The 27,378-nt window shown below is 39.8% G+C and overlaps 1 protein-coding gene across 1 annotated transcript; it reads left to right on the top strand.

Moving 5' to 3' along the window:
* The first annotated feature begins 3,310 nt into the window (after positions 1 to 3,310).
* On the top strand, positions 3,311 to 27,378 carry LOC115210925 (anaphase-promoting complex subunit 10). The gene is made up of 4 exons (XM_029779714.2): positions 3,311 to 3,417; positions 10,568 to 10,714; positions 25,277 to 25,439; positions 26,983 to 27,378. The coding sequence occupies exons 2-4, from the start codon at positions 10,600 to 10,602 to the stop codon at positions 27,260 to 27,262; spliced, it is 558 nt and encodes a 185-aa protein (XP_029635574.1). The 5' UTR covers positions 3,311 to 3,417; positions 10,568 to 10,599; the 3' UTR covers positions 27,263 to 27,378.

Genomic DNA, 27,378 nt, shown 5'->3' with positions numbered 1-27,378 from the left:
ATTCACTGGTTTTATTTATAGAAGAAGGAAATGTGCATATATGAGTATGAGGTGCAGCAGGCGTTATTAGACTAAGAGAAGGAGACAGAATGACAACAATAAATATTATAAGTAAATACTTTTTTATTCTCTCTCTTTCTCTCTCATACACATATGCATATGTATGTGTATATATATATATATATATATATATACATACAAATATTTATCTGTCTCTTTATCTATCTATCTATTTATCTGCCTCTCTGTGTGTGTGTGTGTCTATCTATCTATCATTTTATATATATATATATTATATATATATATATATATATATATATATATTATATATATATATATATATATATATACGTATATATATATATACTTTATTTAAAGCAGTAGAAAATTCAACAAAACCTGGTACTCTGAGTTTCCCGTTGCCGTTCATCGGACAGTTTTTACTAGAAAAACTGTCCGATGAACGGCAACGGGAAACTCAGAGTAACAGGTTTTGTTGAATTTTCTACTGCTTTAAATAAAGCATATTACTCTACCACTGGTATTTGAGTACTCTTTTTTCCACCTTGTTTCACATTTATGTGTTTACTCCGGTATATATATATATATATATATATAATATATATATATATATATATATATATATTATATATATATATATATATATATATCGCCTTACTGGCACCTGTGCCGGTGGCATGTGTAGAAGATTCGAGTGAGGTCGTTGCCAGTACCGCGTGACTGGCTCCGTGCCGGTGGCACGTAAAAAGCACCCACTACACTCTTGGAGTGGTTGGCATTAGGAAGGGCAGCCAGCTGTAGAAACTCTGCCAGATCAAGATTGAAGCCTGGTGCAGCCATCTGGTTCGCCAGCTCTCAGTCATTCATCCAACCCATGCTAGCATGGAAAGCGGATGTTAAATGATGATGATGACATATATATATACATATATATATATATAGCTTGTAAAAGTATATTAAGCCTGTACTCTATAAAAAGTTTTGAGTAATTCTCCACTTTATGAACATCACTGTCATACAAGTGATGTCCCTCATTTCCAGGTTCCTGTGAAAATAGGCTCACTTGTGAACAGGTGAGTGTTGGTGACAGAAAACGTATCCAACTGTAGAAAATCTGTGCCAATGAATTCCACCTGACCTAAGTCAGCATGGCAAATGGACAATAAAATGATTATGATGATGATTGTATGCTAAAGTAGAAAATAAAAATGAAAGAAAATTGAATTTAATGGTGTATATATATATATATATATATATCATATCATATTGGTATATTGGCATAGAAATCTTTTTTCTTTTCCTCTTGTTTATAATTATATATATATATATATATATATACATATACATATATATATATATATATATGTGTGTGTGTGTATATATCATCATCATCATCATCATCATTTAGCGTCCGTTCTCCATGCTAGCATGGGTTGGACGGTTCAACTGGGGTCTGTGAAGCTGGAAGGCTTCATCAGGCCCAGTCAGATCTGGCAGTGTTTCTACGGCTGGATGCCCTTCCTAACGCCAACCACTCCGTGAGTGTAGTGGGTGCTTTTTACGTGCCACCTGCACAGGTGCCAGACAGAGCTGGCAAACGGCCACGAACGGATGGTGCTTTTACGTGTCACCGGCACGGGGCCAGGCGAGGCTGGCAACGGACACGAACGGATGGTGCTTTTACGTGCCGAGCTGGCAAACGGCCACGAAACGGATGGTGCTTTTATGTGTCACCGGCACGGGGGCTAGGCGAGGCTGGCAACGGGCACGAACGGATGGTGCTTTTACATGCCACCGACACGGGGGCCAGACAGGGCTGATATATATAATCATCAATGTACTTTCCCTGATTATCTATGATTTCCTTCCATCTATTTACAAGCTTTTAATCCCATCAATGTAAAACTCTCTGGGTTTCAAAGCGAAGAACTCTGAAATGTCAGTTTCGACCTCCTCCTGGCTTGCGAAAAAAAAAAAAAAAATCAAACTCTGTGTGAGTGTACGTGTATGTATGTAAAAGGGAGTCATGTGAATGTGTGTGTGTGTGTGTGTGTGTGTGCAATGGAAGTGGGATGGTGAACATTCAACACTGAAAAGAAAACTCAAACAGCGTTTAAACTCTGTGTGAGTATATGTGTGTATGCGTGTACAAGGACAGTATGTGAATGTTTGTATCTGTGATTATTATCTACATTATTTATGTATAAACTGCTACAATTAGCTGTCATTTTTGACAGCATGGGACCAGCTAGTATATATTAATTTATCCTATATTGATTCAAGGTCGCTGTTACATTTAGCGACAGGTGTTACCGGCTGAATCAGTCCAGTATACAACTGGTGTACACTTCATTAACCTATACCCAGTGCCAGATTTAGACCTAGTTGGGACCCTGGGCCAAAGGGTTTGAAGGACCCTTATGATTTTGCTAATTCAAATTATAATAATATAATAAATATGACCCCATTAATTCTAGGACATTAGGCCTAATGAATCCAGTTCGGGCTCAATTAGATTTAAACCATTAAAAAAAAAAATTACAAGTTATTTATTTGATTGCTGTGTATACATTTTAAAATTTCTAATTTCAAGCTTTAAGCTTCTCTGATTTAAAAGGGCCTCCAATGCTTGGCCAACCCATTCAAGCAAGGGGGCTGGGCTACGGGCATATGGGACCATACATAAATTCGGTCCTGCTCACCACCCCTAAAAGCCGTCTCCCGTGGGATTTGATTTAGATGGCAGGTGAACGAAACTTAACACTATATCGTATTTAGGTCCAAAAGGGCGTAAACTGGTGGAATTGATAGAACGTCAAACGGAGGTACAGAATACGTACACCACCCGTTTTCGGCCTAACAAAATCCCTAAAGCTAACCCTAACACCGGGTGTACGTATTCTTTACTTTCGCCGAAGAGAATACCTAATGTGCTACGCTCTGAGATTCTGCCATTCATCCCTCTAGAGTTGATAAAATAAAATACTTGTCAAATACTGGAGAGACGGCATCGACTAACCGTATACCCTCAAAACTATTGTCTTTAGCGAGCAGGCAGGATCGTTAGCACGCCGGATAAAATGCTTAGCGGAATTTTTAATCCGGCTTTACGTTGTGAATTCAAATTCCACCGAGGTCGACTTTACTTTTCATTTTTTGAGGTCGATAAGTCAATATAATAAGTACCAGTCGATGCAATCGATTAGCTCATTCCCGCCAAATTTCGGGCCTTGTACCTTTAATAGAAAGAATTATTAAAGACAGGCAAGAAAAAAAAAAAAAGTATAGTAATTATTCCCCTTTGTTGTACACTCTTCCTTTAAAAACACCAGATTTGTGGTTATTGGTACCGGAAGTGAGGGTTGCGCGCATTATTTGGAAATGTGAGAATTTCAGGTAATCTTTGACTGTCTTCGTTTGATGTCTGCATAGATAAACATTTTGAAGGATAGGACCCCAAAAAATAAAACAAATGGAATTCTTAGACCTAGAAATGTCATAATATGTCGCTATTGCCTGGCTCTTAATATATTCTTTAACATATCTCTCCTGTTTTCTTAGATGTAAACACATCTTTCTTTCCAGCTTGACTCAATATTTCGTTACATTTTTCCAATTTAGATTTAATTACGAAGGTTTTAGTGTTTCTTAAACAAGATATTGTGAATATTATGTAACGTTAATTCTGAATTATCATTTATTTACTTCTAAGATTAACGTAAATGCTTGTTTTCAATGTCAACAGCAACAATAACAACAACGGTTTAATGTGGGAGTTTACGGTGTTGCTTGATGTGTCAAGTTAGCAGCCGAATCTTCCTTGAATCACATCCACTGTCTTTAAAAAATGGGCTAACACATTTGACAATTGTCGTGTATTTGTCCACGTCCCACAAAAAAGACGGAATAGTCACATCTGGATTGGTTTTGATCACGTGGCTGCTTGATTGAGGTTAACCAATAACAACAACAACAACGAGCCAACTTAGGTAGGTTCTACTCGCAACCTGCTAGAAATAACTACTAAATCTCCCTGAAATCTTACTTTTCAATATATAAAAAGAAAGGGCATATTGGAAAAAAACTTTGTTTTCGATTAGTACAAAAAGTCAGGATGGTCAAGGCTGGAACATCGTTGATCATACGTCTGCTGCTCGATTAGTACAAAATGACAAGAGCAACAGTTACAAAAAACATCGAATGTAGTTTATATTTAAATCTCATAGAAACTCGTAAATGAACGATGGAACTGAATTGCCGTATTCTAACATCGTTCCATTTTGGCGGCATTATTTCGCATGGAACAAAGTTGCATAAGCAATCGTTCTGATGCTACAGAAACGAATCATGCGAACACTCTTTATATCACTAATTACTGGTACATTGCTAATTCTCCCAGTTACATATTAATTGATTCGTCTTATCAAAAGACAAAGAATTTTGGCGATCTTTTTAAAACTAATTTCGGTTATTAGCCGATTCCAGTTACTAATTAAAAAAACAACAGTAAAATCAAAAGAAACCAAAAAGAACAGAGAAGTAAAATTATTAAGTTTTATCTTTTTTAAAACTAAGATTATGTTATTAGTTAAAAACAAATTATAATGTTTTGTAGGGAGAGAGAGAGAGAGAGAGAGAGAGAGAGAGAAAATATATTTTTTAACTTTCAAAGAATGTACTGTTGATTTAGCTATCAAATAATGTGAGCCTAACTTGGTTTATATCGATTATTCTATGTGCTGATATCTTGTATCTATCATAACCCGTGGAAATATCTAACAGTGTGACATAACCCTAGGAATGCTATCTGTGACAACTATCAGTTTATTGTCAATATCTTAACTCTTTTCATTTCGTCTGCCCTTACGTTATGAGTTCAAATCCTTTACCTTTCGATTTGCTCGACTAAAGGCGGTGCTCCAGCATGGCCACTGTCAAATGACTGAAACAAATAAAGGATAAGAGATAATCACATCATCGAAATCTTGAAGCTCCAAGATAATGCATGGATTAATCCATATCTATGAATAAATAAGCAATACATTTAACAGCTTTCGCTTAATTTCTCTAAAACAAATCACAAATGTGTGACACGGGGAAGCAGGCATCCACTGGAACTGGTTCAACCGATCCATACTTGGGATCAATTGATGTAGTAAATATTGTTTACAACTGTCTCCAGCCTATCAGGTTCTTTTCTTACCATATTTCTGTTATGCCTTTGTTTCAATTGATTTTGAAAATAATGAAGAATTTAGTAAAATTCTTAGTCATTATTTAGTATCTGGTATTTTGGACGTAAATTAACATGAAATTTTGATGGAAAGATTTAATTTAGATTACTTAAAAACCAAAGACTTTCACCTGGGAAAAAAAAAAAAAAAAATTAACGAGCCTGGCGGGTTGTTTGTTCCTTCTCGAACCATGCCTGGCTCATAAGGGCCGGTTTCCTTGGAGTACAGGTTCCCCATCTGGACGGGACGCCGGTCCATCACAGGTGAGCTACAAGATGCAGGAGGAAAATGCGCACTGACGAACCTGGCGGGATGAGGAGGGGACTTTAGGAAAATTCACAAGGTCTGATTTTTCCGTCATAACTTTTGGGAAAATGGTTTTATATTGATTTTTTTTTTACGGAATCCCATGCTTTTGGTTATGGAGGAACTGATTCTAAAAAAATTTTTTCAAAAATCAGTTTTTCATTTTTCCGGAATTTTTTTTTTTTTTTTTTTTTTTTTTTTGCGAAATACGTAGAAAAATGCGAAGATTACAATTTTGAAAAAAATTTGTTTGTAAAATTTCAAGTTTTCAAGGAAAAAAAAAAAAAATGTACCCTCAGGCCTTCAAGCAGGCTATCCACATGCTAGAAATAACAGCCAAATGTCACAAAACTGTGATAAGATAATGAAATTTTGAAAATGCAATTTTCTGAAATGCTTTTTTTTCCGAATCGGATCCTTCATAACCAAAAACGTGGGATTCCATAAAAAAAAATCAATATATATCCATTTTACCCGAATTTATGATGGAAAAAGTGGATCTTGTGAATTTTCCTCAAGTCCCCTCCCACCCCAGGGTCGTCAGCGCGCATTTGTTTTTTCATACCTGTTTTCCACACACTTATTAACACCCACCAGACTGGCTAATTTCTTTTTTTGTTCCCGGGTGAGGATTTTTATACTGACCGAGCAGTTTCAGGTGGAATGATAAAAGAGTTAAGATATTTATTTCTTTATTGCTCGCAGAGGGCTAAACATAGAGGGGGCAAACAGGGAGAGATAAAGGGATTAAGTCGATTACATCGACCCCAGTGCATAACTGGTACTTATTTAATCGACCCCGAAAGGATGAAAGGTAAAAGATGAGTATAGAATCCTCTGTACTGTCCTCAGATTGACACTCAAACACTCTGAAATGTTCAGATTGGAGTTTCTGGCATGAATGCCAAGCAGTACAGCATGTTGTTTCCAAATTTCTGGCAGAGTGAATGGCATCATGGTGCTGTTTTCCTCACAGACAGTGCCCAACTGACCCTACTATACTGTGTAGTCAACAAAATCAAAAACAATTGCTAGAAACTACTTTACCTCTAACTTGTTGCTCACTCTATACAAAACTGAAATGCAACTTACTTTCAGTATTTCTCACATGTCTGCGATAGTGTAGACATCCCCGACTGCATGCAAGAGATGGTCACCAATTGATTGGCAAAGATTCACTCAGCAGTCCATGAGCACACTTATCAAACAGTGTCACACAACAGTATCTGTGCTTTTTATTCTGTTACTTCAACCCAGTTATTGTGATATATTTACCTCTCTTCATCAACCAATCATACTATATTTCTTATTTCTTTATTGCACACAAGGGGCTAAACATAGAGGGGACAAACAAAGACAGACAAAGGGATTAAGTCGATTACATTGACCCCAGTGCATAACTGGTACTTAATTTATCGACCCCAAAAGGATGAAAGGCAAAGTTGACCTCGGTGGAATTTGAACTCAGAACATAACGGCAGACGAAATACCACTAAGCATTTCGCCAGGCATGCTAACGTTTCTGCCAGCTCGCTGCCTTATCAACTTATACTATATTTCATTTACCAAATCTTACTATTAACTCATTCTTTCGTATTCTGGGCTGCTATCCTCTGGAATTGCTCTCTGCCCAGTCATCAACCCACAGGAATTCAAGTTAAACAGCAATTGCATTGATTTCATTCTGCCTCCAACTAAATTACAGAAACGAATATGACCATCTAATTGCTTTTCGATTCAAATTAGATTCTATTATCATTGTAAAATAAAATAAAAACAAACTAAAAAGTTAATTATAATCTTAAGTTGTTATAACAACAATTAATATATATCAAATGACAATGCAATGTCATTTGAGATATCATGCAATGATATAGCCAATAGAGTAGTAGTAGTGGCAGTAGCAGCAGTAGTAGTAGTAGTTCTAATAATAATGGTTTAATGCCAGAAATTTTGAGGAGAAGGGGGATCATCAATTACACCCCCACCCCCAGTACATGACTGGTACTTTGTTTTATAGAAAGGCAAAGTTGACCCGGGTGGTTTTTGAAACCAGAACGTAAAGAACTAGAAGAAATTCCTCTTAGCATTTTGTCTGATATGCCAGCAATTGTGCTATCTCATCACCTTAATAATAATAATAATAATAATAATGGTTTCAAATTTTGGCACAAGGCTGTTAATTTGGGGGAGGGGATAAGTTGATTACATTGATCTCAGCAGTGCTGAACTGGTACTTATTTTATTGACTCCTGCCAAAAGGATGAAAGGCTAAGTCAACCTTGGCGGAATTTAAACTTAGACCATAAAGATGGATGAAATGCCACAAAGCACTTTTCCCTGTGTGCTCACTGTTCTACCAGCTTGCCACCTTTTTAATGATAATAATAATAATAATCCTTTTTGTTGTAGGCACAAAGCCTGAAATTTTGTGGGGAGGGGAAATAATAATAATAATAATAGTAATAATAAATGCCCTGATGCAGTACCAGGCACTGGCTCTCATGGCTTCTGATTGTAACTGATTGGATGAGTTATCATGAACATTATTTTGTCTTGGTATAAAAGATGGGCTACAGCAAATATTCTGCTCAATAACACAGATTTGCTGGTCAGTTGTTTGACCAGTTGAGCATGCTCCTTAGTGGGTGATGATATGTGCATCTCTGATCATGAACAGAAGTAGTTGGGGAGCATCACAGCTATGTGTTGAGAGGAATTCTTTGGGGTTTGAACAAATCATCTCTGGAAACATCAGTGTTTCGTTCATCATCCTTATACAATTCTCATTCAGGAACCTTTTGCATGGGACAGGCTACTCAACTTGAAAAAAATTCTAACTGGGCCCCACCTGCAAGGTCATGCACTGTTTATCTTGATATGAGATCACCATGTCACATGCATATAGTTGAGATGCATGTACCTGGTGTACCCTTATGAGACAGGTATTCATGATGGGTATATTGGGCTTTGTATATTGTACCCCAATGTCACTTTGATGGTATGCATTTACTCTCTCACTTAGTAATGATAATAATAATGAGAATTATTAAATGTTTTATAGGATGGAAAAAAACAAAAGTTTATGAGGTGTGCATTGGCCTTGATGAGACAAAGCCTGAACCATTTGTTCTCAATGCAAAATTCCACAGTTGTTGTTTAGGTGCAAGCCAGCCTTGACCCAGCAGATCTATGATCAAAGATGTTCTGTCCAAGACCATCCTGTTCTTTTTATATTTATATATGAATGTGGCCTATGCCAGGGGCGTATCCAGTCCACTTATGCGTACCTTTCCTTCTGTGGACACTAAACTCTGCTTGCGAAGACTAGTTGAGGCAAGTGAAATTGAAATCGAAATCAAACTCGGTGACTGGCATCCGTTGCTAGTGGAACGCTAAGAGTACCATACGAGTGAGATTGTTGCCAGTGCAACAAGCTGGCCTTCGTGCCAATGGCATGTTAAAAACACCATTCAAGTGTGGTCGTTACCTGCGTCGCCTTACTAGCACTTGTACTGGGGGCACGTGAAAAAACATTCAAGTGAGGTCATTGCCAGTGCTGCTGTACTGGCTCCTGTGCCGATGATGATGATGATGATGTGTGTATGCACATTCTTTTTGAAGTCAATAAGTATGATTTGAGGGAGATATGGCTGCTATGTCTGGCAGGTCGGGTGACCACACAAAAGTTCTCCATTGTTATTCACACTAGTATTTCATACAGAGGCAGATTAAAACAATGGTTAAAAAGCTTATTAACTCCTTTATGTTCTTGTATATAAATATATAAAGCCCTAAACATTCCTGTTGTTTGGTGCCATAGGTAAATAGAACAATGATAAAAAGCATTCCAACTGTGACGTACGTTTTTTTTATCAGTCATAATGTACCTAAGATTACATTGCTCTATGTTCTTCCTTGTTGTAATTTGTCTTCAAGTATGTATTTGTATTTACAAAATACCATAAAATGCCATGTCTGATACACAGTTTTTTTCACCAAAACCATGACTAAAACTAGAGGTACATATAATACCTGATATTAGTTGTAAAGTGTTCTCCCCACCCACTTTTTATTAAGAATAAAATCATACAATAATGCAATAAAGCTTTATTATTATCTTCTACCTGTTACCTGTTACAGTCATTAGACTCTGAGGCCATGCTGGGGCACCACATTGAAGAATTTCCAGTTGACCCCCAGTATTTATTTTTCTTCTAAGCACGGTACTTATTCTATTAGTCTCTTTTGCTGGACTGCTAAGTTACAGGGATGCAAACACACCAACACTGGTTGTCAAGCAGTGGTGGGACACACGCACGCACACACACACACACACACACACACACACACACACACACACACACACAGAGGCCTTCTTTCAGTTTCTGTTTACCAAATCCTGCCTGCACATATTTAGATTATTATTTTCATTCATCATCATCTTCATAATTATTGTTTTATGTCCACTTTTCACTGCTCACGTTGATCAGATGAAGTTTATTGAATTAGATTTTATACCACTGTATACTCCTGTTACCAAGCCTTACCTGTCTCCAAGTAAGGTAATATATCCCCATGCCTAGACATATTTTCATGAGGGATATAAATTGAAGGACACCACTTGTATGCAGGTGAAATTCGTTTACAACTGCAATGTGATATATATAGGGGAAGAATTCACAAAAAAACAAAAGACGAAGACAGGTGGTGTAGACAAGAAACAGATGTATTAGTATAACAGTCAGGAAGTGAAAAAGTCTTTAACGTTTCAAGCCTATGCTCTTCCACAGAAAGAAACAAGGAGAGAAAAGAACGCCAAGAGAAAAAGATGTTTTATGTGACACGTTCTACCAGTATACGAAGTTTAAAAGTGTTTAGTTACAAAAAATTATTAAAAAAATCTTCTGGTCAAAGTGAAAAGATCTGAAGTTTTTTAATGTTGGTTAAAAGTTTCAATTTTGCTTTTCTTTTCCTTTTTTTTAATGAATATTTTCCTTTTTCAGTTGCCTCTGCAACTTCTTCAGTTGTCTGTGTGATGGCTGTCAAACTAAACACCTGCCAAGAGGCTGCAATCTTTGAAGATGAACGAGAAGGTAAAATCAGAGAAGTTGGTAATCAAGCTGTTTGGTCACTTTCATCCTGTAAACCAGGTAATAATATTCTTGTATTCTTCACTGGTTTAAGTCCTCTGAACAGTTGTTAGCTTAGTCCACGCAGCTTTCAGTAGATGTTGTAGGTGGTTGGTATAAAACACATAGCTTCAAGAAGGTGGTTGATACAGTCCTTATAGCTTCTCTGCCCATCCATTCATCCATCCACATATATATATATATATATTGGAAGGTTTGGAGATGATGTACAGGTATTATATATTAGAAGAAATGAGGTAATCAGAAGATCGGATGGTTTATATTTACAGATATTTATTTATATATTACATTTTTTACATATATATCATATTTAGATCATTAGCGCTTTCTCCCATTCTAGTGGGGTTTTCAAATAAAAATTTTGATTTGAAAACCCCACTAGAATGGGAGAAAGCACTTATGATCTGAATGATATGATATATATATGTAAAAAATGTATTATATAAATGAATATCTGTAAATATAAACCATCCGATCTTCTGATTACCTCATTTCTTCTAATATATATATATATATATATATATATATATATATATACATACATACATACATATAATGTATGTGTGTGGGAAGACCCGGCAAGCCAAGTGAGACCATAAGCTGTGGCCTTTGCCAGCGGTGTCACCAGCCCACTTAGGGATACCTTTCATTCATTGGACACTAAACTCTGCTTGCGAAGACGTGTTGAGGCAAGTGAAATCAAAATCAAATTCGATGACAGCACCGCATGACTGGCATCCGTGCTAGTGGAGTGCTAAGAGCACCATCCGAGCGTGATTGTTGCCAGGGTCGCTGACTGGTCCCCATGCCAGTGGCACATAAAAAGCACCACTCGAATGTGATCATTACCTGCGTTGCCTTACTGGCACTTGTGTCAGTGGTATGTGAAAAAGAAAACATTTGAGCTAGGGTGTTACCCGTGCCACTGGACTTGCTACTGCATAGGTGACATGTAAAAAAAACCCATTTGAGCGTGGCTGTTGCCAGTATCGCCTGACTGGCCCTCGTACTGGGGGGCATGTAAGAGCACCCACTACATTCTTGGAGTGGTTGGCGTTAGGAAGGGCATCCAGCTGTACAAACTCTGCCAGATCAGATTGGAGCCTGGTGCAGCCATCTCGTTCGCCAGTCCTAAGTCAAATTGTCCAACCCATGCTAGCATGGAAAGCGGACATTAAATGATGATGATGATGATGTGTGTGTGCATCTTTTGACTTTTAACTTTGGCTTGTTTCAGTCATTAGACTGTGGCCATGCTGGGGCACTGCCTTGAAGAATTTTTAGTTGAATGTATTGAGCCCAGTACTTATTCTTTTGTAAAGCTTGGTACCTATTCTATTGGTTTCTTTTCTCGAGCCACTAAGTTACGGGGACGTAAACATACCAACATTGGTTATCAAGTAATGGTGGGGGACAAATACAGACACACACACACACATACATACATACATAGATACATACATACATACATACATAGGTACATACATACATACATACATACATTTCCACTCTCCTCTTGGTTTTCAATTATATATATATACATATGCTCTTTAACAGAAAGGAACATGAGAAAATCAACAGAGAGATATATATACATATACACACACACACAATGGGCTTCTTCAAGTTTCTGTCTACCAAATTCACTCACAAGGTCAAAGGTGCCATGCAGTGGGACTGAACCTGAAACCATGTGGTTTGGAAGCAAGCTTCTTACCGCATAGCCATACCTGTGCCTATATATGTATGTATATGTCTATATATGTATACACACACACACACACACACACACACACACACACAGAGTTCTCAACTAGCAATAACCAAACCTTGGATACACGTTATTTTCTCATATTTACGATGGCTCAGATGGGATTTATTGAGACAGATTTTCTGTGTAAGGCTGCCTTGTTGGTTTCAGAAACACTGCCAGATCAGACTGGAGCCTGATGCAGCCTTCTGGCTTCACAGACCCCAGTCGAACCGTCCAACCCATGCTAGCATGGAAAGCAGACGCTAAATGATGATGATGATGATGATGATGATGATATATGCAGGAAATAATTGTCTTTGAAATAATAGTGAAAAAAAGGAAAAAAAAGGAAATTGTTAAAATTATGTCCCTCTGCTGAATAATGTGCCAACAAACTTCTGTCATAATACTTATGTTTCCTTTTTGAAAGATTTAACCAAAAGAAAAGAAAAAAATAAGAAAGAAGAAAAACGTCATACGTTCTCTTAAATAGTAACAATTATTCAAATCGTTATTGTTGACTTTGGCAGTATTTTTTTTTTTATGACATGGAGCCAAAAATATTATGGTTAGGATTTGGGTTAGAATAAATGGTAGGAATCTTATTTGCCTAAAAGGAAAAAAAAATATCTATTTTAAGAGATTGTGCTTAAGGTCTGGTTTCATGGAATAAAACAGATGAAAAATAAGTTTTTTACCCCATTTCTGATGATGGTTTGTTGCCAGTAACATTCCCAACTAGTCTGTTACCTATTTCGCATATCTTGGTGAACTGGGCTAACATAAAGTACTTTTTAAAAAATTTTAATCTTTTTGTAATGGCTTGGTCTAGAGAACAGGGTGGTATGCATACCCTGTACAGGTCTTCTAAAACTGGTTAGGTTACTGTGGTTGTTGATGTTCTTGCACAACTGCAGGAAAAACACAGGCAGGGAGTGAATACTGGAAGGATGGACATCTGGTGGGGAAGGATTGGGTCTGGGGAAAGTGATTAGTGCAGGTTCTGGGAGTGGCTAGTGATGATGAGATGAGTGGAGAAGCATGAGTTAGCTGGACCTAGGTAGACAACACATGAGATGAATCATCTTCAAGGAGCCAAAGCCACTGTAGTAGTAGTAGTAGTAGTAGTAGAAGGGACAAAAACTGGAAAGTCATAGTTGGCCATTGTTTTAGAAGCTGCACCATTTTACACACCATCATCATAATTATCATCATTTTCATGTTTGCTTTACTCCACTTGCATGGCTCAGATGAGATTTGTCGAGGCACATTTGCTATGCCAGGATGCTCTTGCTGTTGCCAACCCTCTTCTGTTCCCAACAAATGTAATGTTTTTAACCCCCTAGTTTGGGCGTATTTTCATAGGAGATTATAAGCAAACAGTACTGCTTATAATACAGCTATGTTTGTTTATAATTAGTACATAATGAGTCGAGGAGACAGAATCAAACACATATACTAACACTCACACATAAGTGATACATATCATTCATACATTTACATATATATATATATATATATATATATATATATATCATCATCATCATTTAGCGTCCGTTTTCCAAGCTAGCATGGGTTGGACGGTTCAACTGGGGTCTGTGAAGCCAGAAGGCTGCATCAAGCCCAGTCTGATCTGGCAGTGTTTCTACGGCTGGATGCCCTTCCTAACGCCAACCACTCCGCGAGTGTAGTGGGTGCTTTTTACATGCCACCCGCACAGGTGCCAGACGGAGCTGGCAAACGGCCACGAACGGATGGTGCTTTTACGTGCCAACAGACACGAACGGATGGTGCTTTTACGTGTTACCGGCACGGAGGCCAGTCGGGGCGGCGCTGGCAACGGCCACAATCGGATGGTTCGCTTACTTGTCACCGGCACTGGTATCACAGCCACAATTTCCATTGATGTTGATCGACTTCGATTTTGGTTCTGCTTTCTGATATCTGATTTGATTTTGATTTTCACTTGCCTCAACGGGTCTTCACAGGTGGAGTTTTGTGTCCCAAGAAGGAAAGGTATGTATAAGTCGACTGGCTACATACCAGGTAGAGGCCACGGGTTATGGTCTCACTAGTCTTGCCGGGTCTTCTCACGCACAGCATACTTCCATAGGTCTCGGTCTCTAGTCATTTCCTTGGTGAGACCTAAAGTCTGAAGGTCGTGCTTCACCACCTCGTCCCAGGTTTTCCTGGGTCTACCTCTTCCACAGGTTCTCTCAACTGCTAGGGTGTGGCACTTTGCACACAACTATCTTCAGCCATTCTCGTCACATGACCATACCAGCACAAATGCCTCTCTTGCACACCACAACTGATGCTTCTTAGGTCCAACTTTTCTCTCAAGGTACTTACACTCTGTCGATTATGAACACTGACATTACACATCCATCAGAGCATACTGGCTTCATTTCTTGCGAGCTTACGCATATCCTCAGCAGTCACGGCCCATGTTTCACTACCATGTAGCATGGCTGTACGTACACATGCATCATACAGTCTGCCTTTTACTCTGAGCGAGAGGCCTTTTGTCACCAGCAGGGGTAAGAACTCTCTAAACTTTGCCCAGGCTATTCTTACTCTAGCAGTTACACTTTCAGCACACCCACCCCTGCTACTGACTTGGTCACCTAGGTAGCGGAAGCTATCAACTACTTCTAGTTTTTCTCCCAGGAATGTGGCAGAAGTTGGTCTCAGAGCATTTTCAGTGTTTATTGCTCCTGAGCATCTGCCACATACAAAAACTATTTTCCTAGTTAGCCTTCCTTTGACATTGCTGCACCTCTTATGTGTCCAAAGCTTACACTTGGTGCATCTTATAGAGTTTCTACCTACACCTTTTTTTACAGATCGAGCAGGGCCATCTACCTGAAGTTGTTTGTGATTGGTCTACCTTCCTACTTATTAGGACTTTGGTTTTGGCTAGGTTGATTCTAAGACCCTTCGATTCTAATCCTTGTTTACACACCTGAAACTTCTCCTCCAGTTCTGATAGTGACTCAGCAATTAGAGCAAGGTCATCAGCATAGAGGAGCTCCCAGGGGCATCCTGTCTTGAATTCCTCCGTTATTGCCTGGAGGACTATGATAAATAGGAGGGGACTGAGGACTGAACCTTGGTGGACCCCAACCTCTACCCGGAATTCTTCACTGTGCCTGTTGCCAACCCTCATCTTACTAGCAGCGTCTCTGTACATGGCTCGCACAGCTCTCACTAACCATTCATCTATCCCTAGTTTCCTCATTGACCACCAGATAAGGGATCGGGGGACCCTGTCAAAGGCTTTCTCCATGTCAACAAAAGCCAGGTACAGGGGCTTATCTTTGGCTAGGTATTTCTCCTGCAGCTGTCTTACCAGGAATATAGCATCAGTAGTACTTTTCCCTGGCACGAACCCAAACTGCATCTCATCTAAGCTAACTCTCTCTCTAATTAATTGGGCTATAACCCTCTCCGTAACCTTCATTACCTGATCCAGCAGCTTGATACCCCTGTAGTTATTTGTATCTAGGTCGTCACCTTTACCTTTGTAGCAGTTGACTATTATGCTGCTACACCAGTCATTGGGTATGACTCCTTCGTGTATCACCTGGTTAACTATACGGGTGACTAGGCTATAGCCGACACTACCAGATATTTTGAGCATCTCTGCAGTAATTCCTGATGGGCCTGGGGCTTTCCCTGTTTTTATGCTTGTAATTGCCTTAACTACTAAGGAACTGTCAACTCGGATTGCTGGTCCCTCTGTTGGGTTGACATTCGGCAGACTCTCTTTATCCCATTCATTTTCCTCATTCAGCAACCTTTCATAGTGGCGTCTCCAAGCCTCTCTCTTTGCATCCTCATTTAGCGTAAGTGAACCGTCATCCTTGCGAACACATTTCTCTCCTACCACATCACGATTCTCTCTCACACATTGTCTTGCAACACGAAATACCTCAAGTCTTTCATCCCCACGGCGCAGAACATTGGCAAATTTTTTCTTATCTGCTTCCCCTCTGGCTAAATACACCTGCCTCCTAGCTTCGCTTCTGGCAGTCTGATACACTTCCCTGCTACCACCGTTCTTCCAGTCCTTCCAAGCCTGTTTCTTTTGTCTAATAGCCCTGTCAACAATATTGTTCCACCACCACGTTATTTTGGGTCTTGAGGAGACTTTGCACCAGCCACAGATCTGGTCAGTGGCTTTCAGCAGGTTGTCCCTCAGAAGCGTCCAGTTTTTTTCTACCCCATGTGTAGCTATACCCCCTTCTATTTCGTCAAAGGCTTCAAGTAACATGTCTCTAAATCTCTGTCCATTCGCAGGGTCTTTAAGCTTCCAGACCCTTCTTCTCCATGTTGGTCGTCTTCTAGTCGTCCTTTTAGTCCTGATCCTAAAGTCACTAACTACCAGTCTATATATATATATATATATAAACATGCTTATATCATCATCATCATCATCATCATCATCGTTTCACGTCCGTTTTCCGCGCTAGCACGGGTTGGACGGTTTCGACCGGGGTCTGGAGAGCTCGGGACTGCCCCAGGCTCCAGTCTAGTCTGGCAGTGTTTCTACAGCTGGATGCCCTTCCTAATGCCAACCACTCCGCGAGTGTAGTGGGTGTTTTTTACGTGCCACCTGCACAGGTGCCAGAGGGGTCTGGCATCGGCCACGTTCGGATGGTGCTTTTTTTTTATGGGGGGGTGCAGAAATATAGGGGAGCACCAGTGGGAGGGGTGGTTCAGAGGACAGGTAATAGGCAAGTAGAACGTAGGATATCGAGAGAGGGGTAATGCATGGTGAAATAGCGTATTGAAGAGGGGGGTTCAAAGAGTAGACACCTATAATGGTGGTGGGGGGGTGCAGAAATATAGGGGAGCACCAGTGGGAGGGGTGGTTCAGAGGACAGGTTCTAGGCAAGTAGAACGTAGGATATCGAGAGAGGGGTAATGCATGGTAAAATAGCGTATTGAAGAGGGGGGTTCAAAGAGTAGACACCTATAATGGTGGTGGTGGGAGAAACCACATCTGGTATTGTTGGAGCAAAATAGAGATATCCGGTATTGGTGGTGGGGGTGGGTAGGGCGGGCGCGCCGCGAAGAACCGGCAGCCAATTTCTAATCAGCCCTGTAAGGGAGATAGATCTTAAATATCTATAACGATAACTAGTGAATTATACAGAATATGCAAAAACGAGGCGAGGCTGAAATAGTAAACAGAGTGGCGACTAGGGGGATCAGAATAATAATAATTAATAAATAATAATAATAAATAGAGATACGGATGAATTAAAGTTCAAAGATTTCTTATCTTGGGATCACTTCGTTACGGACAGACTTGGCAAAAGGAATTCGGAATCAAGAGTGAGGCAGGTTACTAGCTTAAGTATGCATAGCCATGTCGAGGAGTAGGAAGAGGAGTCCAGACAGACAATGTAAAAAGAGGGGGAGAGAAACCCCGCGAAGAACCGGCAGCCAATTTCTAATCAGCTCTGTAAGGGAGATAGATCTTAAATATCTATAACGATAACTAGTGAATTATACAGAATATGCAAAAACGAGGCGAGGCTGAAATAGTAAACAGAGTGGCGACTAGGGGGATCAGAATAATAATAATTAATAAATAATAATATATATATATATATATATATATACACACTAGCAGCTAAGCCCGGTTTCACCCGGTCTGTTTGGATGTTGTGGCTATGATCGTTTTCAGTTAGGTATAATCTATAAACAGCATTTCTCAATCTTATCATTTTGGGTCCCCTGTTTCAATTGGATCCTCCAACTGTATGAAAATTTCCTGACTCCACCCCATCAGAAAACAGCTTCTAAGCAACTGGTTGTTTTAATGGCGGAAGAAAGAGGGGAATTCCATAAGAAAAAAGTTTGAATCAATTTTCTCGGTAAGTATGGGGGTTAGGAAAAAAATACAAACTGCTTTCCAATCTATGAACCCGTCTCCATGTGTGCCATTTTTCATGGGAATCCTCCCAGCCGTTCGACTGTGAACCTCAAGACAAGAAAGAATACAATGATCACCCATGTCCAATTTATATTATAGATATATATTTTATTCACTTTGAAGGTGCATGGCTCAGTGGTTAGAGCATCGAGCTTAAGATCATGAGGTTGTGTGTTCGAATCCCGGACTGGGCTGCATGTTGTGTTCTTGAGCAAGACACTTTATTTCACGTTGCTCCAGTTCACTCAGCTGTAGAAATGAGTTGTGACGTCACTGGTGCCAAGCTGTATCGGCCCTTGCCTTTCCCTTGGATAACATCAGTGGCGTGGAGAGGGGAAGCTGGTATGCATGGGCAACTGCTGGTCTTCCATAAACAGCCTTGCCTGGACTTGTGCCTGGGAGGGTAACTTTCTAGGTGCAGGCCCATGGTCAGTCCTGACCGAAGGGGGTCTCAGCTCAGCATTTTATTCACTTAGTTTTACATGCTTACACTTCTATTGACTTCATAGCACCAGCTTTTGTCTCCAGTGAAGACCTTTGAAAAAAAGTTCCAGATCAATTTTCAGCTGCTCTTTCAGTTCACAACATGCATTCAGTTGTGACTGCTTTTGATCTTCTGTGACTAAGTGAGGCACAAATTTTGCTGCAACTCTTTTCAATTACAATTATTCATTCAAAATTCGTTGGCAGGAGCTCCAGGACACACCAGTCATATCAACAAGTTTATCAATTATTCGGTGATTGTCTTCTAAGGTCAGTTTATGAATTTTCATTCATTCAGGAGATCGACAGATGCCCTGAATGAGGTTGGTCTTCAAGCGACAAGTGACCACTCCTAAAGCATGAAAACTACTTGTAAACTTGTGTTTTGTTCATGGCAGCATCCTTGTAAGCTGTTAGAAGGATGACCACTGTTTTGGCTGCTGTTTTCCCCAGCAGAAAACAGAATTTCATGGAAGCAGGCTATTCCTTCATTTCAGCCACAGCAAAAATTGATGAACTGGGGAAAAGCACTATAAAGCAAAGATGCACCACATGGCAGTAGGATTACATGCGACCTGATGCCTGAGGGTCACATCAAGTGACTTCTAGTGGTGGAAGCTTTAACTACAAAGGGCTTGTCCCACAGAGAACATCTCCAGTTACTGGTTACTTTTGGGTACCCCCTTGTATATATACTTTGATACTTTGGTAGGTTTCAGCCAGTATTGGCCCAGGCCATGTGTCACTTAATAGCACCACCTGGCAAAGTCATTCAAATCAGGATCTGGACACCATGTGACTCTACTCTATATCGTTTTTCTCCCCCATCATTTTCTCTCTCATCCTTTCTCCAATTCCCTTCTTTCTCCCCTTCACCATTTTCTATCTGTCTCTATCTCTCTCTCTCCCTTTTTCTCTTGTTCTCTTTCTCTCCCCCTCTTTCTCCTGTTCTCTCTCTTGTTACACGTGACCCTCGTCCATCTTGCTTTTCCTCACATGATCATCTTTTCTTTAAGGACTGTCCTAAGGACTGGATGTATCCTATCTCTCTCTTCTATCTTTTCTCTTGTCAAAGAAAATATTTCTCCAGCATTCACTATTTTCCTCTCATTCTGGTCTCACAACACTCCACATTTGTTTTTGTTTGGTTTCCTTGTATGTCTCCACTGTCCTGGTTTTGGTCCTAACTTTGACCCTCCATAAATCCCAAATTTTATTTTGTTACTTATGGGAGCAACTGTCTTTGAAGACTCATATTGTCGTTCAGTGCTAGAAATAAGGAGTAGACAGACAGCCGACAATGGATGAAGGGTCATTCTTTATATTACTTGTCCTGTTTTCCATTTGTTTCTCTCGTTTGCGTATTGAACTCATTTGTTTTCGTATTTCATGTTGTTTACTGTTGGTGACGTCCTGTACCCATATATGCATATGTATATATGTATATATATTCAACATATTTCAGTTCAGATTCACACTTTTTGCTGCAGTCCTTCAGTCTTTCTAAGCCCTGTAAAAGAACTTGGAAGGTTGGACTTCCAACCAAGCCTTTCGCGATACTCTTAAAACCAAGAACTTTTCAGTACTGCCTCTTATACACACACACAATATATATATATATGTATATGTATATATTATACACACCTTGTAACTTGAGGGGAAGTCCCAATATATCTTCTTCACTATCTCTTTTCCTCTCTTCTCTCCTTATCCGTCTGAGGTAGCCATGTATCTCCTCTTCTGCAAGACACTTATTCTTGTCTAACCTTTCATCACCAGGCACAAATACTACTCTCCACCCCTCAATTGAGAGGACTCTTGTCTTGCAAGTTATTTGGTGACCCCACTGGTGCTGGTGCTGGTGTAAAATGCATCCAATGAACTCTGTGTTTGGCATTGGGAAGAGCATCTGGCCGTGGAATCCATGGCAAAGCAGACAATAGAGCCTGGTACAGTCCTCTGGCTTTCCAGCTCCTGTCAAACAGTCCAACCCATGCTAGCATGGAAAACCGACATTAAATGATGATGATGATGAATTGAAAAAAAATTACAGGAATATTTAAGGTTTTCTCATGAGCATTTGTGGCAAATGTGAAGCAGATTAGATTCTGTTTGGAATCAAGACCAACTAACAGTTCAAGTTTTCCAGAAGCTTCTATTTTTTTTTCTTCCCATTCCTTACTTCACAACTGACACTGGGGAATGGTGTTTTAATATAACGGATATAACGCTAAAACTCTGTAATGAGTTTTACAGAACAAGAGATAAATTACCTGTGAAGGAGACAACAAAAAGCCAATTTTGCTTTCTAAAGCTTTTTTTTGGCATTAGTTTTGAAGAAATTATCAAATGACATAGGATCTCAACCATCGCTACCTCATAAGCTTGAAACCTTATATCTTATTTGGAAATTAATGTGGAAAGCACAAGTTGAAAATGCCGATAGTCTGTGTGTGTGTGTATAATATATATATATCATCATCATCATCGTTTAACGTCTGCTTTCCATGCTAGCATGGGTTGGACGGTTCAACTGGGGTCTGGGAAGCCCGAAGGCTGCACCAGGCCAGTCAGATCTGGCAGAGTTTCTACAGCTGGATGCCCTTCCTAACGCCAACCACTTGAGTGTAGTGGGTGCTTTTTATGTGCCACCGACACAGGTGCCGGGCGAGGCTGGCGAAGGGCCACGATCGGATGGTGTTTGTTACGTGCCATATATATGTATTACTTGTTCTAGTCATTTGAGTGTGGCCATGCTGGAGCACTACCTTGAAAGGTTATTAGTCGAATGAATTGACCCCAGTACTTAATTTTTAAGCTTGGTACTTATTCTGTCAGTCTCTTTTGCTGAACTGCTAAATTACGGAGACATAAATACACCAAGTAGCTTGCTTACCAACCACATGGTTCTGGGTTCATTCCCACTGCGTGGCACCTTGGGCAAGTGTCTTCTACTATAGCCTCAGGCCGACCAAAGGCTTGTGAGTGGATTTGGTAGACGGAAACTGAAAGAAGCCCGTCGTATATATGTATGTGTTTGTGTTTGAACCCTCAACATCGCTTGACAACCGATGCTGGTGTGTTTACGTCCCCATAGCTTAGCGGTTCGGCCAAAGAGACCAAGAGAATAAGTACTAGGCTTGCAAAGAATAAGTCCTGGGGTCGATTTGCTCGACTAAAGGCGGTGTTCCAGCATGGCCACAGTCAAATGACTGAAATAAGTAAAAGAATAAAAGAGTACACCAACACTGGTTGTCAAGTGGTGATGGTGGGGGGGGGCGAACACAGACACACATACATAGATATACTTATATATATATATATATATACGATGGGCTTCTTTCACTTCTGGTGTGAATGCCAAGCAGTACAGCAGGTCGTTTCCAAATTTCTGGTAGAGTGAATTGCTTCATGGTGCTGTTTTTCTCACAGACAGTGCCCAACTGACCCTACTATACTGTGTAGTTGACAGAATCAAAAAACAAAGAATGCGCATGCGTGAAATTAAAAATATAAATTGGTGACAATTTACCCATTGCACTCTGTATATGTATGTGTGTCTTCATGTCTGTGTGTCTTCATGTCTGTGTCTGTCCCCACACCTCTGATTGACAACTGATGCTGGTGTGTTTATGTCCCCCATAACCTAGTGGTTCGACAAAAGAGACCAATAGAATACTTTAAAAAATAAGTACCGGGGTCAATACATTTGACTAAAAATTCTTCAAGGCACTGCCCCAGCATGGCCACAGTCTAATGACTAAGTAAAAGATAAAAAATTTGAATTTGCAAACACCTGTTTGTACTGGCTCTACCTCCTCCTCCTCTCTCAAAGTTGCTAACCAAAATTATTATTATTATTATTATCTTACTATCATCATCATCATCATCAAGGTGGTGAGCTAGCAGAATCATTAGCATGCTGGGCGAAATGCTTAGTGGTATTTCGTCTGCCACTACGTTCTGAGTTCAAATTCTGCCAAGGTCGACTTTGCCTTTCATCCTTTTGGGGTTGATTAAATAAGTCCCAGTTACGCACTGGGGTCGATATAATTGACTTAATCCGTTTGTCTGTCCTTGTTTGTCCCCTCTGTGTGTAGCCCCTTGTGGGCAGTAAAGAAATAGAAATAGGTATTTTGTTTACCACAATGTTCTAAGTTCAAATTCCTCTGAGGTCGACTTTGCCTTTCATCCTTTCAGGGTCGATAAATTAAGTACCAGTTACACACTGGGGTCGATGTAATCTACTATAAGCCTCTTCCAAATTTCAGGCCTTGTGTCTATAGTAGAAAGGGTTATTATTATCATTTTGTCTGTCGTCACATTCTGGGTTTGAATTCTGCTGAGGTTGACTGTGGAAGAGGCAGACCCAGGAAAACCTGGGACGAGGTGAGGAAATGACTAGAGACTGAGACCTTTGGAAGTATGCTGTGCGTGAGAAGACCCGGCAGGACAAGTGAGACCATAACCTATGGCCTCTACATGGGATGTAGCCAGTCCACTTATGCATACCTTTCCTTCTTGGGACACAAAACTCTACTTGTGAAAACCTGTTGAGGCAAGTGAGAATCAAAATCGATCAACATCAATGGAAGTTGCAGCAGTGATACCAGTGCCGGTGGCACGTAAGAGAACTATCCGAACGTGGCCGTTGCCAGCGCCGCCCCGACTGGCCTCCGTGCCGGTGGCACGTAAAAAGCACCATCCGTTCGTGGCCATTGCCAGCCCCGCCTGCCCCCCGTGCCGGTGGCACATAAAAAGCACCATCCGTTTGTGGCTGTTGCCAGCCTCACCTAGCCCCCGTGCTGGTGGCACGTAAAAAGCACCATCCAATCGTGGCCGTTTGCCAGCCTCGTCTGGCACCTGTGCCGGTGGCACGTAAAAAGCACCCACTACACTCATGGAATGGTTGGCGTTAGGAAGGGCATCCAGCTGTAGAAACATTGCCAGATCAGACTGGGCCTGGTGCAGCCTTCTGGCTTCCCAGACCCCAGTTGAACCGTCCAATCCATGCCAGCATGGAAAGCGGACGCTAAATGATGATGATACCAATATGGTATTTCTTTCTTTATTGCCCACAGGAGGCTAAACATAGAGGGGACAAACAAGGACAGACAAAGGGATTAAGTTGATTACATCAAACCCCGTGTGTAACTGGTACTTATTTAATCAACCCTGAGAGGATGAAAGGCAAAGTCGACCTTGGTGTAATTTGAACTCAGAACGTAATAGCAGAAGAAATATCACTAAGCATTTTGCCTGGTGTGCTAATGATCCTTATTTCTTTATTGCCCACAAGGGGCTAAACATAGAGGGGACAAACAAGGGCAGACAAAGGGATTAAGTCGATTACATCGATCCCGGTGCATAACTGGTACTTAATTTATCGACCCCTAACGGATGAAAAGCAAAGTCAACCTTGGCGAAATTTGAACTCAGAATTTAACAGCAGAAGAAATCCCACTAAGTATCTCGCCCGGCGTGCTAACCACTCTGCCAGCTGGCTGCTCTACCAATATGGTATTTCTTGAAATTCAGTTTAAATAAAAAACTTATAAATTCACAAATCTGTGGTGTTCTTTTAAAATTTGAATTTTCAACTGTTATCATATGCCAACAAATCCTCGACCAGACCTGATCCCAATGCTGGATGTTCAAGAACCAAATGAAGGGCAGATTTTCAATCTCAGGATCATCCTGATTCCAAAAAGGTATGATATGTCTTTGCAGAGCAAATGTAGACTAAGATGCAGGGGTCCTGGCTGGCTGGATGGAGGAACAGACACAAGTTTGCATTTAGTATTATAGATATAATTAACTAGGATCGTAGGGCAACCTGCTGTGCTTGAGGAGACCTTTTGAGTCAAGTACATCAACATCAACATCAAATAAAAATCAAATGGAAATTGTAGTTGTGATATCTGTGCCGGTGGCACATAAAAAACATCATCCGAACATGGCTGATGCCAGTGTCGCCTTGACTGACTTCCGTGCCGGTGGCACATAAAAAGCACTAACCAATTGTGGCTGTTTCCAGCCTCCCCTGGCACCTATGCCGGTGGCACGTAAAAAGCACCCACTACACTCACGGAGTGGTTGGCGTTAGGAAGGGCATCGAGCTGTAGAAACTCTGCCAGATCAGATTGGTGCCTGGTGCAACCTCCTGGCTTCCCAGACCCCAGTTGAACCGTCCAAGCCATGCTAGCAAGGAAAACGGACGTTAAACGATGATGATGATTTCATTAAATAAACCTTCAAATACACTTGTACACCCCCTTCTCTCTCTCTCTCTCTCTCTCTCTCGCAAGATACATAAGTCTTTCTTTGTAAATAGTATTAGTTGGATTTACATGATGTTGCATTTCTTTTTTTAAAACAGGGTTTGGTGTTGAACAGTTACGAGATGAAGATTTTGACACCTATTGGCAATCAGATGGTCCACAACCTCACTTGGTGAATGTACAATTCCGACGGAAAACAATTATTCAAGATATATGTCTTTATACAAATTACAAAGCAGATGAGAGCTACACACCCAACAGGTACAACAAACCTAAAAGATTTATTTTGTTCTAACCCTTTAGCATTCAGATTATTCTGTCAAATGTAATGCTTATTCATTCACATTGTTTTGAATTAATCATTCATTATTTCGTAGCTTTGAGATTTAACCCTTTCGTTAGCATATTTCTGTTGAGATGCTCTGTGTTTCTTTCCATTAATTATATAACAAAGAATTTAGTAAAATAATTTAGTTATCATTAAGCTTGTGTTAGGAGCATAAATTGTGACTAAGGTTTGGTGGAAGATTTTATTTCAGAACTTATGAAAACAAGACATTGGTACTACAGAGCCAGAGGCAGTTTCAGCTGGGTTGGTCTCGAAAGGGTTAAATGATGTGGTTGTTTGTTTTTAGAATGGCATTGTTGGGTTGGTGTGCAAGGTAAGATCTGGCCAGTTTGAACATAAAACAGAATAAATGGTTGGTTTAAATGCTAAAGTGTTAGAAGTAATTAATAATTAGTGAAATCTATACATATAAATTTGATATGGGCGATTCTTTCTTGTCTTGGGATTCACGGTCAAACGGCTGGGTGGAATTGTGCAAACAGATGTGTAGAATGAGCTGGTGGTGATGCTGGGCTTTGTATTTTTTCATAGCTCCCATGGTTACCAAAATAATCTACTATAATAATACTTTTGTGTTTATGAATGAGAAAGGAAGGGGTGGCAGATGAATAAGGAAGGTGTGATGTCATACTTGGTAGTGGGATGATGAAAATTGTATGCTGAAAAAATAAATCAAACAGCATTTCAGTTCTGTGTGAATATATGTGTATGTATATAAAAGGGGGTATGCGAATGTGTGTGTGTGTGTGTGTGTGTGTGTGTGTGTGTGTTTGTGCATGTGCGCACGCACGCAATGGAAGTGGGTTGGTTCATCTTTGTTTGCTTAGTATTTGAGTTTATTTTTTGATTTGGTAGAATTTTGTTTTTTTTTTGTCAGTTATTTTTATCGTTTTGACAGAAAAAAAGTCATTCTAAAATTGTTTTTTAACGTAAGCGTGCTCAAACAAGTCGAATGTTATGTTAGTAGTATAACACCGAGTCTCCAAATGTTGGTGTAATCAGCTCTCCTGGTTTTGGTGTACACAAACATCCAACTGTTGCTGTAGGCAAATCACCATTTGTTGGATGATCTGATGGCATTATGTTGGCATCAGTGGCAATCACTCTCCAAATGTTGGTGTAATCAACTCTCCAATCAATCATTCAGCTGTTGGTGTAGGCAACTCCCCAACTGTTGGATGATGTGACAGGTCAGCAACAGTAAAATCTTTGTGACAAGTACTTTATTTTAAAACAAATTGGTGCTCTTACTAAGTTAAATTATGTGACAATGATGTAATTTGAACCCTAATTCATAGGCTTTATGTTCAGTAATTTCTTAACCTTGGTACTCCTCTATAGATATGCTCAGGAAAAAAATGTTTACCTTATCGTGCCATGTTCTTGCTATAGCAGGAATAATTTTTCCTTGAAAGTCTTCCATAATAATTCAAGTATTCATTTTTTTTTTTTCAGAATCTCAATTCGTGCAGGAAATAATTTCCACGATTTAGTCGAACTTGAGCAAGTGGAACTAATCGAACCAGTTGGTTGGGTTAGGATTCCTCTCAAAGATTCAAATGACAAACATATACGAACTTTTATGATTCAACTTGCAGTTCTTTCCAATCATCAGAATGGCCGGGATACTCACATACGTCGCATCAAGGTCAGATCTCCAGTTATGGACACTTCAATTCATCCAGCACCAAAATTCACCAGTTCTGAAATGATGCAGTATGCTTATTTTAAATAATGGACATAGAAGTAGATTCAGGATTTTGAAAATAAAATAAGAAAATTAAAAGGCAAAAAATGTAGATAAAAATGAACTTACACATTTCATAATTAAATTTTGTTTTTTTATAATAA

This window comes from Octopus sinensis, linkage group LG4 (genome assembly GCF_006345805.1).
Source record: "Octopus sinensis linkage group LG4, ASM634580v1, whole genome shotgun sequence".
Taxonomy (NCBI): Eukaryota; Metazoa; Mollusca; class Cephalopoda; order Octopoda; family Octopodidae; genus Octopus; species Octopus sinensis.
Note: the sequence above shows the minus strand (reverse complement) of the source record. Positions and strands in the feature narration are given on the sequence as shown.